The sequence below is a fragment of the Otolemur garnettii genome, unplaced genomic scaffold, assembly GCF_000181295.1.
Source record: "Otolemur garnettii isolate 467f Iridium unplaced genomic scaffold, OtoGar3 scaffold00009, whole genome shotgun sequence".
Lineage (NCBI taxonomy): Eukaryota > Metazoa > Chordata > Mammalia > Primates > Galagidae > Otolemur > Otolemur garnettii.
Window position 1 is genome coordinate 6,618,304 of NW_003852404.1, and position 13,426 is coordinate 6,631,729.

A 13,426-nucleotide genomic window follows, 5' to 3' on the forward strand; every position below is an offset into this window, starting at 1 on the left:
CCAGGGGAATGAGACTGACTCCTGGGTGACCAAATCATCCAATGGTCCAGGCCCCGACCCAAGAAGGCAGAGATGGCGCACCAGTGCTGTCCTGGACCACCCTGCAGAACGTGTCCTCACATTCATGCGGCAAAGGATGAGTCCTCATCAAGAAGACAGAAAGGGGACTGGATAAAGGAATGTCACCTCGGCCAGTTTGGCTGCTGAGAGCCGAGGGGGCTATTGGTGGCATTATCTCAAGGAATATTTAACCTCTTTAAGTGACCCATCAGCTCCTAAAGGGTCACACACCACTGAGCTGGTAAGAAGGGCTGAGATCAACCTGCACAGGGGCAGGGCAAACAGCAGGGGCGGAAGAGGTGACGGACGGCATGTAGGCAAAGGTCAGGGGCACTCTGTCTTGCCCAGAGCACTTTAGAGAACGAGCCAGGGAGGAAACTGCCACTGGTATTTGTCACGGCAATTTCAGCAAAGCACCAAATGAGCGAGCATCTCAAGTATTTCAGCGGATAGAATTAGTCCTCATCAAAGTCAATTTTAACAGTCAGGTAGATGGAAAAGGAGGTGGGACAAAGGGAAACAGAGTGTCATGAGGAAAGCCACCACAGCCAACTCAGATGCTGGGAGGTTAGAGGGCTGTTGGCGGAAGCATTCCCAGGGAATATTTATCTCCATTTAGAAGCCAGCTACTCCCTCCCTGAATGCCCCCTACTCCCCAGACACCAGCTACTCCCCAGAGAGAAGGTCTTTCTAAAAGTGGCAAGGGCACTTTCAGCTTTCAGGTAAAGGATAATGATCCCATGATCCACGGCACTAACTTACTCAACAGTATCTCCCACCCCCCCAGCCTGCAAGGGGGAAAGAAACCTCTAGTAGGAGTAGCTGAGGCTTGGGGAGCACCTGCCTTCCATTTAGAAGAAGTGAGCTTTGAGCCTATTCTGAGTAATGTGGAACAGGCTTCCCATGGAAAGAGCCAATGGGCATGGATGGGAGAAAAGATGACCTGAATGGATTTAAGGAGAAAGAAAATCTCCATGGGAAATAGGGTGGAAAATAGAGTGAGGGATGATGAATGAGTGTGGCCGGGGGTGAAGTGATCAACCAGTGAGATGGGCCAGAGAGCAGGGGAGCTGCAGGGGTGTTGAAGAGACCTGAGCAGGAAAGACACATCCCAAGGGTCAATGCCGGCCACTGGGGAGCGCTGGTGCTGAGTCTCTCTTGCAGACTGCAATGTGGCCCTTCAAGTTCATGTGCCCCTGAAAAGCCAGTTCCACCTTCAGCCCTAAAGCCCCCTCTCATATGCTGCTCCTCAGCTCAGGAAAATCTAGCATGGAGCTCAGGGTTAGGCACAAGGCCAGGCCCTTTATGGCTGTCAGTGTCATTTATACAAACAGCTGCCACAGTTAGCTGCACCCTACAATGTCTCAAACCATCATCACCATAACTCTGTGGGGGACAAAGCATAACCTCTACTTTATAGACAGGGAAACTGAGGCTTACTTAGCAGGATTATGCCGGGTGTCTGCTATTTCCAACCTTCCCTTCTCTCCCTACCAGCTCTGTGCTTTGGAGACTGACCTGTGTGGGCTTCCAATAGGGCGTGGTCAATGGGTGGCACTATTAAGAAACCCAAAGGCAGGAGGACGGTAAAGGTGGGGCATTCTCCCCTCAGCTCTCTGCCAGATCTCCAGGAGTTGGCTGCATCCCATATCCAGCCCTCTCTGCACAGCACAGTCTGATTTCTGGTCCCACCTGCTCCCCGGAGCTACAGGTAGAAGGCTCCCCATGGATATAGCTCCAAGGGGCTGCACCACCCCCTGCCACCTTCCCCAAGCCCTCTGCAAATAGTCCCTTTGTTGAGCTTGCCATTTCCTGCCAGGAACTTGATGGATGTGCAGTGAAGTAGCTTGTCCCAAAGTCACAGAACTTACAAATGGGGCTGCCGCAACTGAAACTGGCTCTGTCTGCCTCCCAAGCCCATGCTGTTCCCTCTGAGCCAGATTTCTGGCTGCAGACGTTCACATCCACCACCTTCACAGATTGGGCCTATCTGCACGCCACCTGCTCCACTACGTACTTAACATTTTTCTTTAAGTCGCCTCATTTTTTACTTAAACAAAGCCATTTTTAAAAACAGGGAGAATTTAAATCACGGCCCCAAATGGCAGACGGGGATCACTTGCCTTAAACAGAGGGTGATTGAAATATAATTATAATGGAAACAAAACGCTGTCATTAAAAGTCTTGCTCCCTCTGGCTGGCTGAAGGATGGTTGCCCCAGACCTATTATCGTTTTGTTGAAAGAGAGATTAGAAAGGGATAGAGAGGCATCAATGACATAACAGCCTCAGCCTGGCACACTAGGAGCAGCTGAGACAGGAAAAGAGAAAGACCTTCCCTCTCCGTGGTTCTCTGTTAGTCCCTTCCTGCCAGTGGGCACACCCCCGTTGCAGAGAACATTACCCTAGACTTACACTGTCCAAGGCACATCTCGAAGTGCCCTGTCCAATACAGTTGTCACTTGCCACTGGTGGCTCCTGAGCGCTAGAAATGTGGCTCCTGTGATGGAGGAATTGCATTTTGCTGAATTCAGCTGCAGAGGAGCTGAGAAACTTTGCTTAGCTTTAATTTAAATGTCAATAGTCACACATGGCCACATTGTTAGCAGCATAGCCCTAGACTGTAAGCCCCATGAGGGTGAGAACCTACCAGCTCATTTTCCTCTGGATTTTCAGAACCTAACACAGTGCCTGGCACCCAGGAAGCATCCAATAAATAAATATTTGCTGCACAAATGAACCAGAGAGAGAGAGAAGGGAGGAAGGGAGGAATTCTGCTGCTTCCTGAAATGAGAAGTTGCTCTCTGTAATCCAGACTGCCTGGAACATCTAACGACTTCCCCATCCTTTCCACGAGGTCACTGGCCTTTCTCCCCCCCACCTTCCTACAAGCTCCCCAGCAGGCAACAGGCCCTAGGAATTGGCCTTCTGATGCCTCTTCCCTTCCAAGCCCAGCTCAGACCCACTCTCCGCTGCAGAAGTGAACAATGGAGTCTTTGTGATGTGGCCGCCTTCACCACCACCCCCTAGTCGCTCCTTCCGCCCCTGCCTGGGACATTTGGTGCTGGGTGACAATTAGCAACTCATCACCTGCTTCTGTGGAACCAGACACCTGGTCTTCCTTCGGCTATTGTGAGGCCTGAATAGCCACTTGACAAAAACTGGAGCGCTCAGACAGCGAGCACCAGCTCAGGGTGCTGCAGCCACCCAGCCGGTACATGGGAGCCCTGTGCCGCCCCTCCCCCAGCCTGGCCCAGCCCAGCTCCCATGCCAGGGCAGCCCGTGATGGACGCCTTCCTCTGGGGTGGCATCAGGGAAAGGGGAGGAAGAGACGGTGCCAGGGAGATAAAGGATGCACCACAGATTGGTGACAAACAAGCCCATCAGAGGAGCGCTGAGTGCCTCTGCAGAAAGAGAAACAAAAGGGCAAAGGGAACAGCTTGGCAGAGGAACAAAAAAAACCCCAAAGGCTCAGCTGCTTCTCTCCCTGGCGACGCCCAAGCTGCTCCCATGATTTATGAAGCTAAGGGTTGCTACCCACTGGAGCATCGCCAAAGACCCCACTCAATTCCACGGGACCCTGGGGCCCCTCCACAAGACTCTTGGGATGGTGGGTCCCCGACTTTGAGGGGTAAGACATGCACACCATATTGTGCTCAACAGGTGCACCAAAGAAAGAATCTTTCCTCTTTCTGGCCTCAGTTTTCTCATCTTTAAAATGGAGGTGTGGGGAGAAAGTGCCGACCAATTTCTCATCTCCCTTCCACCTCCAATGCTAACTCCAAACCTGAGGTTTCTTAACCCCTGTGAGGCATCCTCTCCCCCTGGGCACTGGGGATTGTAAACAATTCTTCCCTTTCAAACTTGGGGAGGGGAGGTGGTGCCACTATATGACTGGAAGCCAGACATCATTCTAACGGCAGCGACCGTAGACTAAACACCTACCTCTGCTAGGCACGAAGCTTATCCAATTCACCCTTCCCAGCTCCCCTCACCCCTGAGACCACCACGAAGCGCTGTATATGCAGCTGAAGAAACGAAGGCTAAAGCACAGAAGAGGTTACTTGAGTTCACACATCCTGCATGTGATGGACATGGAATGTGAACCCCAATCAGACCACAAAGCCCGTGTCTACTGGGGATCTGGAAGCTTCTCCCCAGGAGGTTCCCCCTTTCCTCATCACTCTGGATTCAAGCCCTAAGTACATACGACAGCTGGGGCAGCCCCATCTCAGGCTGCGCGATCCAGACAGGGCACGGGCAGGGCCCTACTTTCCCCTCCTTGGCAGGTCTAAACTCTCTGAGAGCAGTGGCCACTCTCCAAAGGACAGAATTGCTTTCTTGGGTCCACTGTCTCTTTGGAGAGCCCAAAACAAGTATTTACAACCCAGTAGAGGTTCCAAAGAGTTTCCAGCTTTGGGTGGTCCAGAAAAGCCAAATTAATCTCTCTAGAGCACTGCTTTGGGGACGTCACTCCTCTCTGCTCCCCTAGACCATACGTTCAAATCCCAACTCCATGCCCTAGCAGCGGCAGGCCTCCAACTCCCAACTTCTCCATGAGGTCCCTCACCTGCCCACATGGCATCTGCATTTTCTTACTCCTTCCCCCAGGCCTTTGCACATGCTGTTCCCCCTACTCAGAAGCCCCTCCTTACCTGCCAAGATCTTTCCAACCCCTTAGAGCAGAGGTTCTCAACCTTCCTAATGCCGCAGCCCTTTAGTACAATTCCTGTGGGTCACGACCCACAGGTTGAGAACACTCCCTTAGAGGCTTCCTGGGCCACTTTCCTTAATCCTCAGGATTCCTGCTTGGTACCCTGTACCAGCCATTTAATTATACATGAGCTTCTATTGTTCTCAAATGAATTTGCCGGGTGTGGGCTTGCCAACAACCCGAAACTCTCGGAGGAAGATCTCTGCGGCTCAGAGTCAGGACTGAGGCAGCTTCTCAACTAAGAGAAGTGATTGGATCCTCTGAGTTGTTTCCAAAGGCAGCCTCCAACAGTGGGAGAAGAAAGGGTGGGCCCACTCCTCCACAGCCAGCTGACCACCCCACTAAGGGTCAGGAGGAAGGGAGGGACCAATCACATGCCAGGGGCTTTCATGTATTTTTGAATCATCTCATTCAGGCCCACAGCACTCTCCAGTTTTAAAAGACGAGGAAACTATGACTCAGACAGGTAGGAAGTGGCCGACTGTCTGAATCCAGATCAGATGGAAACCAAAGCACGTTAACCCCAGGTGGCCACCCCTGAGACACAGTGATGGAGGACGTGTATGTGAATGGTGTGCAGCAAATGTTTAACACTCAGTTCTGGGGTGACTTAGTGTTTGCTGCTTTCCCTGTGTTAATCCTCCTGCCACAATCAATTCCAAGCTACCAACATGATAAACTCAGAATTGGAACAGGATGTGCAAATCAGTGCTTGGCTGTGAATAAGCCCTGCCCCTCACTTGCAGGGTGACCTCAGGAGAGCCACACAATCTCGTGAAGCCTCATTGCCTCATCTGTAAAATGGGGAGTATGTTATCTCCCAAATGCGAGATTCTAGGGGAGTCTGATATAACATTGTGTGGTACTCAGTAAACACTTGCCTTTCTTCCTTCCTCAAGATCCCCCCCACCATCACCAATCAAGGAGAGTCCCCATCCCAAGGAGGTCCCAGAGGGAACAGGAAGCCTCAGGTCTTCCCATCACCTTCCACTGTTGCCTCCTCCCCCCAAGACACCTGCTGTGATGCCCTGTGTGTGACAGTGAACACAGCTGGACACGGACACATATCTACTCCAGAAAGGACTAAACCTCAGGCTCCAAGAAAACATCTTTCATTCATTCACCAAACACATCTTAAGGATCTATGTGCTCAGAGTCAGTCCCAGTGCCAGGGCTGGGGGTGCACGGATGCCTACCCTCAAGAGCTCTGTTCAGGAGGAGACCAACCCACAATGAGCTCCAGCTCCAGAGGAGGGTTGTTTAACAGATGCTGCCCAAAGTGCCACTGGTCACATGCATAAGAGACACCTGAGTCAGCAGGGGTTGGGGGGAGGTGTGAAGGGAGGACGTGGATGCACAGTCTTTCAGGGAGCCTTATGAGGCGTGAGGGGTTTGCTAGCTGAGGACAGATGTCTGCTCTCTGAGCCAAAAAAGGACGGAAGTGGGGGAGGAGGGTGAAGCTAAGGCCAGAAACCTCTGAGCAGGCTAATCCATGACGCCAGGAGAGACGTGAGCTCTGGCTTCAAGCTGTATGACCAAGCTTCTGGACCACCCAAAGCTCTGGCCTGTGGACTGGAACGTAACATGCGCCTGGATGGCAATGGAGGATGGAAGAGCTCGCCTTGGCAAAGTCGTTACAACAGCACCCAGCTACACTACACACTTTTGGTAAAAGTTTACTGGCCTGGGAGCTCAGGAGGCACTGGGCTGGCCTGTCCCATTCCAGATCCCCATAACTCAAGGGTAGGGAGGGAAGGAAGGCTCAGTTAGCAGGCACAAAATCTGGGTTCCACTCGAGCCACTGCCCTACCATCTTTTCATCTCCCCAAGCCGCACTTCCCTTTATTCATTCAATGGGCACAAGACTAACTGCCGTCACCCCTGATGCGAGGTCTAAACAGAATTCTGGATGTGAAAGCATTTTGTCAATTTTCAACAGCTACCAGCAGGTAGAAAGGTTACAATGCCTGCAGGCAAGATTTGTACCACTTTGATTACTGGGAGTCTTCAGAAAGAAAGAATGTAGTTCCAGGACCAGAGCATCTTTGCTGCCAGGAAGTTCACCTGTGAATCTAGCCTAAATTCCACATGCAGTAAGCCCTTCCACACACTTTTCCATAGAAGTAGAAAGCCACATGTTCAGCACGCTCCTAAATCAGGACGCACATGTCTAAAGGCCAAGGGTAGTTTATTCATCCCAACAACTAAGCTTAGTTGCATGCCCACCATGTGCTTGATGGAGAAAACTCAATAATGACCAGATTCAGACAGGGTACCCACCTATATGAAGTAGGGCCTAGTGGGGTGGCCACTGGAGGCTCATGGTAAGACCGGCTCCTTCTCCATATTTCTCTAGGGAGAAACAACTTGAGTCTCAGACTGCACGCAATGGGCCTCAGGCCTCTAGGGAAGGCAGAGAGCAGGTGGTGAGATTGGTCCCCTCCAGCCAGGTTGCGAGCCATGGACCATCCTCTGTGTGTTACCAAGAGTGAGCTCACTGGCGACTCCAGGCTCACACCAGTCATTACATCTAGGGAGGGTATTCAGTGGGGGCCTTTCCTTGCAAACAAGGAATAGACACTGGGCAACTCAAGCTGAAGGGAGTAGCTGATGAGAACGCTATGGGGAAGTTCAAGGGACAGAGAGACTGTGCTACTTGAGCAGGGACAACCATTACCATGGTTAATCCCAGGAACAATCCTCAGAGCTAAGTCAGGACTGAGCTAAGAGCTCTGCATGTAATGACTGGTTCCATCCTCTCAGCACCTTGGGAGGTGGGTTCCATCTTTATTAGGACAGCTACCTGGGGGCTCCCATAGGCAAGGGGGACATTCCAGTGGTTCTCAATCTTTGTGACATTCTGCTCCAGATTCCAGGACACACTTTTGGGATGCAGCAAGCTGTTGTGCAATGTGGGAGGGGGTGTTTAACTTCCTAAAGTAAATCTGCTGTGTGGCCAGGAGACACAGGCAAGGCTGATGGCCAAGCCAAACAGCAGATTCCTTTCTTGGTGGGAACTAAATTCTAAGTCTCAGAAAGACCCCCTCACAGCCTGTCTCTCCTGCTCCTTTGGACTACAGAGGTTACTGAACAGGGCTTACACCTCCCTACACCTCCAGCTCAATGCACATCGCATTTATTTGCTCCATCTATGGCCTCTTGGCCAGTAGATCTTGGTAAATATGAGACTTGATGGCTTGGCGAGCCCACTGAAAGCATAAACGTGGGTTCTAGGGTCTCACCACCCTGTTCTTTCCCAGGCACTTCATCTTGAACATGGATACCTCTTAGGAAGTGATGTCATGTGTTTCGCCACCACTGACATTTGTAGTTTAAAATGGAAGGCTTCCCACCCCCCTGTAAATGGTAGCGGCAGCTGTGTGCCCCTTGCAGTGATGAAAAAGCAGCTGTCTCTTGAGGGCTCCAGACCCAGGTTCTCCCATTTACATAAGGTCCTTAGCCTCCTTTCATTTAAAAATGAAAATGAAAAAGAAAATAGAAAGAAGGGAAGGGCAAAGAAGGGTGGACAGATTGGACTGTAGTCATAGGAATGTGCCCAGCCTCTTATCCCCCTGGGATGAGGGGCACAGGCCCAGGTCTTTCTCTTTTCTGACGTGTCCTGCCCACAGCAGATGCCATCCATTCTGATGATGATGATGATGATGGCTTTCAGGCACACCCCCTCTCCCATCTGTGCAGATGAACACACTGGATAATTCTATCTCACTGTGAGTTTGAGAAGGAGCGAAGTGTCCAGACAGGGAACTGGATGCATCTACATGGCTCAGGTCCATTCTCACCAGGAGACAGCAAAGCACAGAGGGAGAGAGCACAGGCTGGGGGAGTCAGACAGTCCTGTACCTGAATCCCTGCTCACCACTTACTGACTGGGTGGCCTTAGACAAGCCAATTAACCTCTCTGAGCCTCAGTTTCCTCATCTGCAAAATAGGACTGAGTTTACTTCTCAGGTCGCCTGTACAGATTAAAGGAGACAAGAATGATAAACCACATGGTATAACGCCTGGCTTAATTAAGGTCAGAGACATAGCTCCTTCCCCCAAGGGAAGAAGTAACTTCCCATTTAGCCGTAAACACCATAAAGGCAGTGATTCCCCTACCAAGTTCAGGTCCATATGCACAGGGTCTGGCCCACAGTATGTAATAAGAGTTTGTTGGCTGCGTGAATAAATAAATTCCTAGTGGCCTGGGGTATAGCAGAAGAGGGCAAGGTGCTAAGCCAGGCTGTCTACTGCCCAGATTAAATAATTTTGTGGATTACAGGATACCCAGTTAACAGAACTAACCAGCCCCCTCTTTGCTGGCCTCTGCCTTTGAAGTCACAGACTGCTATAAACCAAGCAACAACCCTAAACTCCTCCACCTCCCTCCCTGACTCTTCCACTGCCCAACTTGCCAGAGTGTAGAAAGGTTCACATGTGTATGTGGCCCTGAAAACCCAGGGCACTCAGGAGGATCTAAGGCCTCTGTCCACCTGTGCCCCAGGCTCTGCCCAAGGGATTCTCTGCAGCCAGAAAGAGAGAATATTGGAAGCAAAGAGGGGCCCAGGAGAAGGCCAGGAGGGAGCAGGAAGGAGCCTGTACTTCCGTCATTGACATCTTAAGACTCTAAGCCTGGCTCTCCTAATGTGTGAAAAGAGGATCTTAAACCCATCTTGCAGTATGAATGAGGCCTGGAGGCAGCAGTCAGCATCCAGCATCCTGCTTCATAGGCTGCGGCTGATCCACATAATCGTGGCTATTGAAAAACAAAAAAGCCAGCTATGATGTTAGGGAAGAGGTAATCTTAGATTGTTAAGAACGCTTATGCGGAAGGATGGTTCAATGCGGGTCCCCTCACCGTCATCCACCAAAGCAACTCTAACTTAGGGCCTCATAATCTTGTTCAAAGTATTGGGATTTTAGGGAGGATGATAATCATTTCCCTCTAAAAGGGTTCTCCTGCTGAAAAATAGAAGTTTCACAACCACCGAAGTGATCTCGGAGGTTGCTCCAGCTCGAACATTATCCGCATTTAAAACACAAAAATTCTGTTAGTTCAGCCTCTCTGGAGAAACTCCCATTTGCGTGGTGGTCGGAGGTGGGGAGGGGGTGGAGCTTATGGCCAGGGGCGGGGCCACGCTCCAGCAGCCGCCTGCCGGGGTCTAAGGCCTTTAACTCCTGGGGCTGGGAAGAAACCCAGCCTGCGGCGCCGGAGCCCCCTCCCGGTAGGGAGGGGGCGTGTAAAGGGAAGATAAATATATGAAGTCGTCACGCCCGCTCGCGCCCGCACAGCCCCCGCAGTCTCCGCGCTGCGGCTGCGGCGGCTCAGCGGATACAGCTCCCACATCCCACCCACCTGCGGACACGCGGCTGCCGAGCCAGAACGGGCAGGGCCTCCTCCTCCCCGACCCCGCCCAATTCCCCAGCCCCCCTCTGCCAGCCTGGGCCTTCGGGCTCCCTGGCTGGGGCTGCCTGCACGTGGCTCTAAGCCGAGAATTCCCAGGGCCACTCCTCTAGCCCCCGCCCAGCGCCCCCCTTCTCCCGGGGCACCGCACAGGCCCAAGTGCAGGACTTCCCAGAAGTGCCCAACGCTCGGTTCACTAGGGCCCGAGGACTTGAAAACGCCTCAGACCAGAAAAAACGTGGGTTTCTCCTCTGGAGAATCTGGTACTGGGGAGTAGGAGCCAGGGCAGCAGCTTCCGGCCCAGCCAATGCTATGTGCAGAGGACTACCTTTCTCCAGTCGGGGCACAGATCCCCTCCTCTCGAAAGTCAAGCTCCCTTGCTCCGCGTCCCGCGGGGACAGAACAGGCGGGAACGCACCGGCCGTGCCCCTCCCCCGGCAATGACCGCCATCGCCCCCCATTGGGCCCGCACGTTCCTGAAGACCAACCTAGAATTCTACCCACCCCACCCTCCAGGCAGCCTCTGGCAGGTGTCTCGGCAAAGCCTAGGCCAGGTGCACCTCTGTCAGCAGCCAGTTCCAGAAGGGCGCCCTCCTCCGGCACAGCCCGTCTCTTGCGTCTCAGACGGACCCTTCTCGTACCCCCACACCCTATCATGAGCAGACTTGGAAGGTGGAAGGAGGGACCCCAGCCTCATGCTCTATCGAGTTCTCTACAGAGAAAAGAGGGCTCCCGGAAGCCTTGGACTTTCCCTGCGCCCCGGACTCAGAAAGTTTCCTGTCGACGATCCGGATCTGAGCTCTTCATCCTGAGCAACAAAGCCCAGAGCTCACGCTTCTACCCAGATACGTTCATCCCCAGGCACCAGCCTGCAGAGGGGGGCGAGGGGCGTGGAGGCGCCAGGATGCCGGATCAGCTCTCCGCAGCAGCCCCACAGCCAGAAGAACGCTGCTCCGGGATTCTGGGGAGAGCTCGCAGGGTGGGGTCCTGACGGAGGAGGGGTTTTCCCACCGAGCCCTTCCCATCTGTCGACGCCCCCACCTTGCCGCGTCCCTCCATTCTGCGCATTCCAAGGAAGTGGGGTGCTCCCTTCCTGTCCCTAGCATCCAACCCCGCTCCCTGCTATGTCCAGGTGAGGGCTCCAGTGTCTTTCAACAAAGCGCAGGGCCCTCTCTGTAGCGCCAGAACCGGGACCCTCTCCCCTCTCCCCATAAACCATTCCCTCCAGAGACATCCGAAGTGGGGAGCCCTCACCCTGTAGTTGGGGGGAGATTGTTATACACTTTGAAAAGTCTCTTGCTCCAAGGGTAGGGGACAAAGTGCAGGACTTACATTCCTTCTGGGTTACACTGATCCCTCCCCCTTCTCTGCCAACAAGACCATCTTCCAGGCTCAGATTCTGCAGCTTCTCCCGTCAGCAGACCCAGCACCTCCGAGGACTTTGGGGTATGGAGGTGGGGCTATTTTGGGAGGCACCCCTTCATGGTAGGCACTCTCAGAGCCTGGCTGGGCACCCTGCTGATGGGACAAGATATGTGGCAGAAGACAGAAGTGACACACCCCCCCTTCCATCACCCAGCTGGGCTAGGGGCCAAGACCTATTGGTAACAATGGCTACTTTTTTGGCACCCTACGTCTCTGTCCCTCTCCATGGCAAAGCCAGGCTCTGACTCCAGTACGGCTGCCAGCCGGTGCTGACTGACACTAGGCTTAAAGGGGATCCAGGACCTGACGCTGTTCGCTGGTCCCGCCTGTCTCTTGCCGGGCACTCAGCTGCCGCTTTAGCTCTCAGCTCAAGGTGCGAAAGATGCGCGGGTCGCCAGGTTCCGCACCGTCACCATTTAAGACCCACTAGTCCACTAGTCTGCGGTGCTGGGCGAACCAGGCAACCGCGAACCGTGCACTCTCGAGCTGCAGAGGCACAACTCACTCGCTCTGGAAAATCCACTCAGCTGCAACCTCCTTCCAGCTGGTTTAGCCTAGCCCAGGACCAAGTCCACCCGGGACGCGCGCGCGCGCGCGTGCACACACACACACCTCCCCCCTTCAACAGCTGCTCACACCCCCTCAGCCCCGGACACGTCCATACCTCTCTGCAAACAAGAACCACACGCTTCATAGCACGCACACACACCCCCAGCCCACAAAGCAATGCGACCCCCATGAGCCTACACCTCCAGCCATATAAGCACACTCCAGCCCAAGTGTCACATGTCCAGCCCCTGTGCTGGCAGAAATGCTGCCACACACCCCTAAAGAGACCCACACACTCGGGACACGCGTGAAATGCCACACCTCGCACAACTACCCCATCACATACACACACAATGACACAGGCTCAGACTTCACTCCCTCACTGAAAAGCTGGCACACGCGCACACCCCCCCCAAACACTCTCCTCGCTCACACTCTTTCTCACACACACACACCTCCGCGTAACTGAGACACTCTAACACCCCTCCAAGACGCTCACTCACACACAGAGGCACACCATCACACCCGCATACGCACACTCACATCTCTAAATAATACACTCCGCGCCCTCTGCATACAGCTCTTTCTTGGACCCCCTCACACACAGACCCAACAAAGACAGGCTTGGACACACACACACACACACACACACTCTCTGGCACAGACCCACGAGTGCTCTCTGCAAGAGATGTCCTCCCTCCGTCGCCACGCCAACCCGCTCCACAGACTCCGCGCAGGACCCGGTGCTCGTACCCCGCGCCTCTCGCAGGAACCCCAGCCCTCGCCCTTCCCCGGCGGCCAGTCCTTGCGCGGGTTCCCGGCCAGGCGCCCGCGCACTCACCGCGCGCCAGGTCCAGGATCGCGGCGAGCAGTAGGCAGGCGCCGCCGCAGAAGCTCGGGGCGGCTCGCATGGTGCCCGGCAGCTGGCGGCGGTGGCGGGGCGGCGGCGGCGGTGGCGCAGGCAGCGGGTCCCCTCGCCATGGGCTCAAGCGCGCTCTTGCCTCCGGCCGCCGGCCGAGGCGGTGGCGGGCAGCGCGGGGCGCCGCAGGGGCGCCCCCATGCCGCCGCGGCCGGGCCGCCTGGGCGCCGGGCTCGACTTGGCTCGGGCTCTCCGCGGCGCCGCGACCCTCGCGCTCCGGGCGTCCTCGGGACGCGCCGAGGCTTTCAGCTCCCCGGCTCCCACCGCGGCCCGGAGTCCGCGGGGCTGCAGCGCCGGAGTTTGGAGCGGAATAGCGCTCTCTCAGCCTCGCGCTCGCCTCTCCCGGCGGCGTGAGC

General features: G+C 54.4%; 1 protein-coding gene across 1 annotated transcript in view; it reads right to left on the reverse strand.

Annotated features, from left to right (window-relative positions):
* The window catches only part of IGSF21 (immunoglobin superfamily member 21), a 242,056-nt gene extending 228,636 nt beyond the window's left edge, over positions 1–13,420 (reverse strand). The window contains exon 1 of the mRNA XM_003783853.1: positions 12,993–13,420. Within this exon, the coding sequence (XP_003783901.1) occupies positions 12,993–13,062 (70 nt within the window). The 5' untranslated portion in view covers positions 13,063–13,420. The remainder of the gene's footprint in view (positions 1–12,992) is intronic.
* Positions 13,421–13,426: the final 6 nt, after the last annotated feature.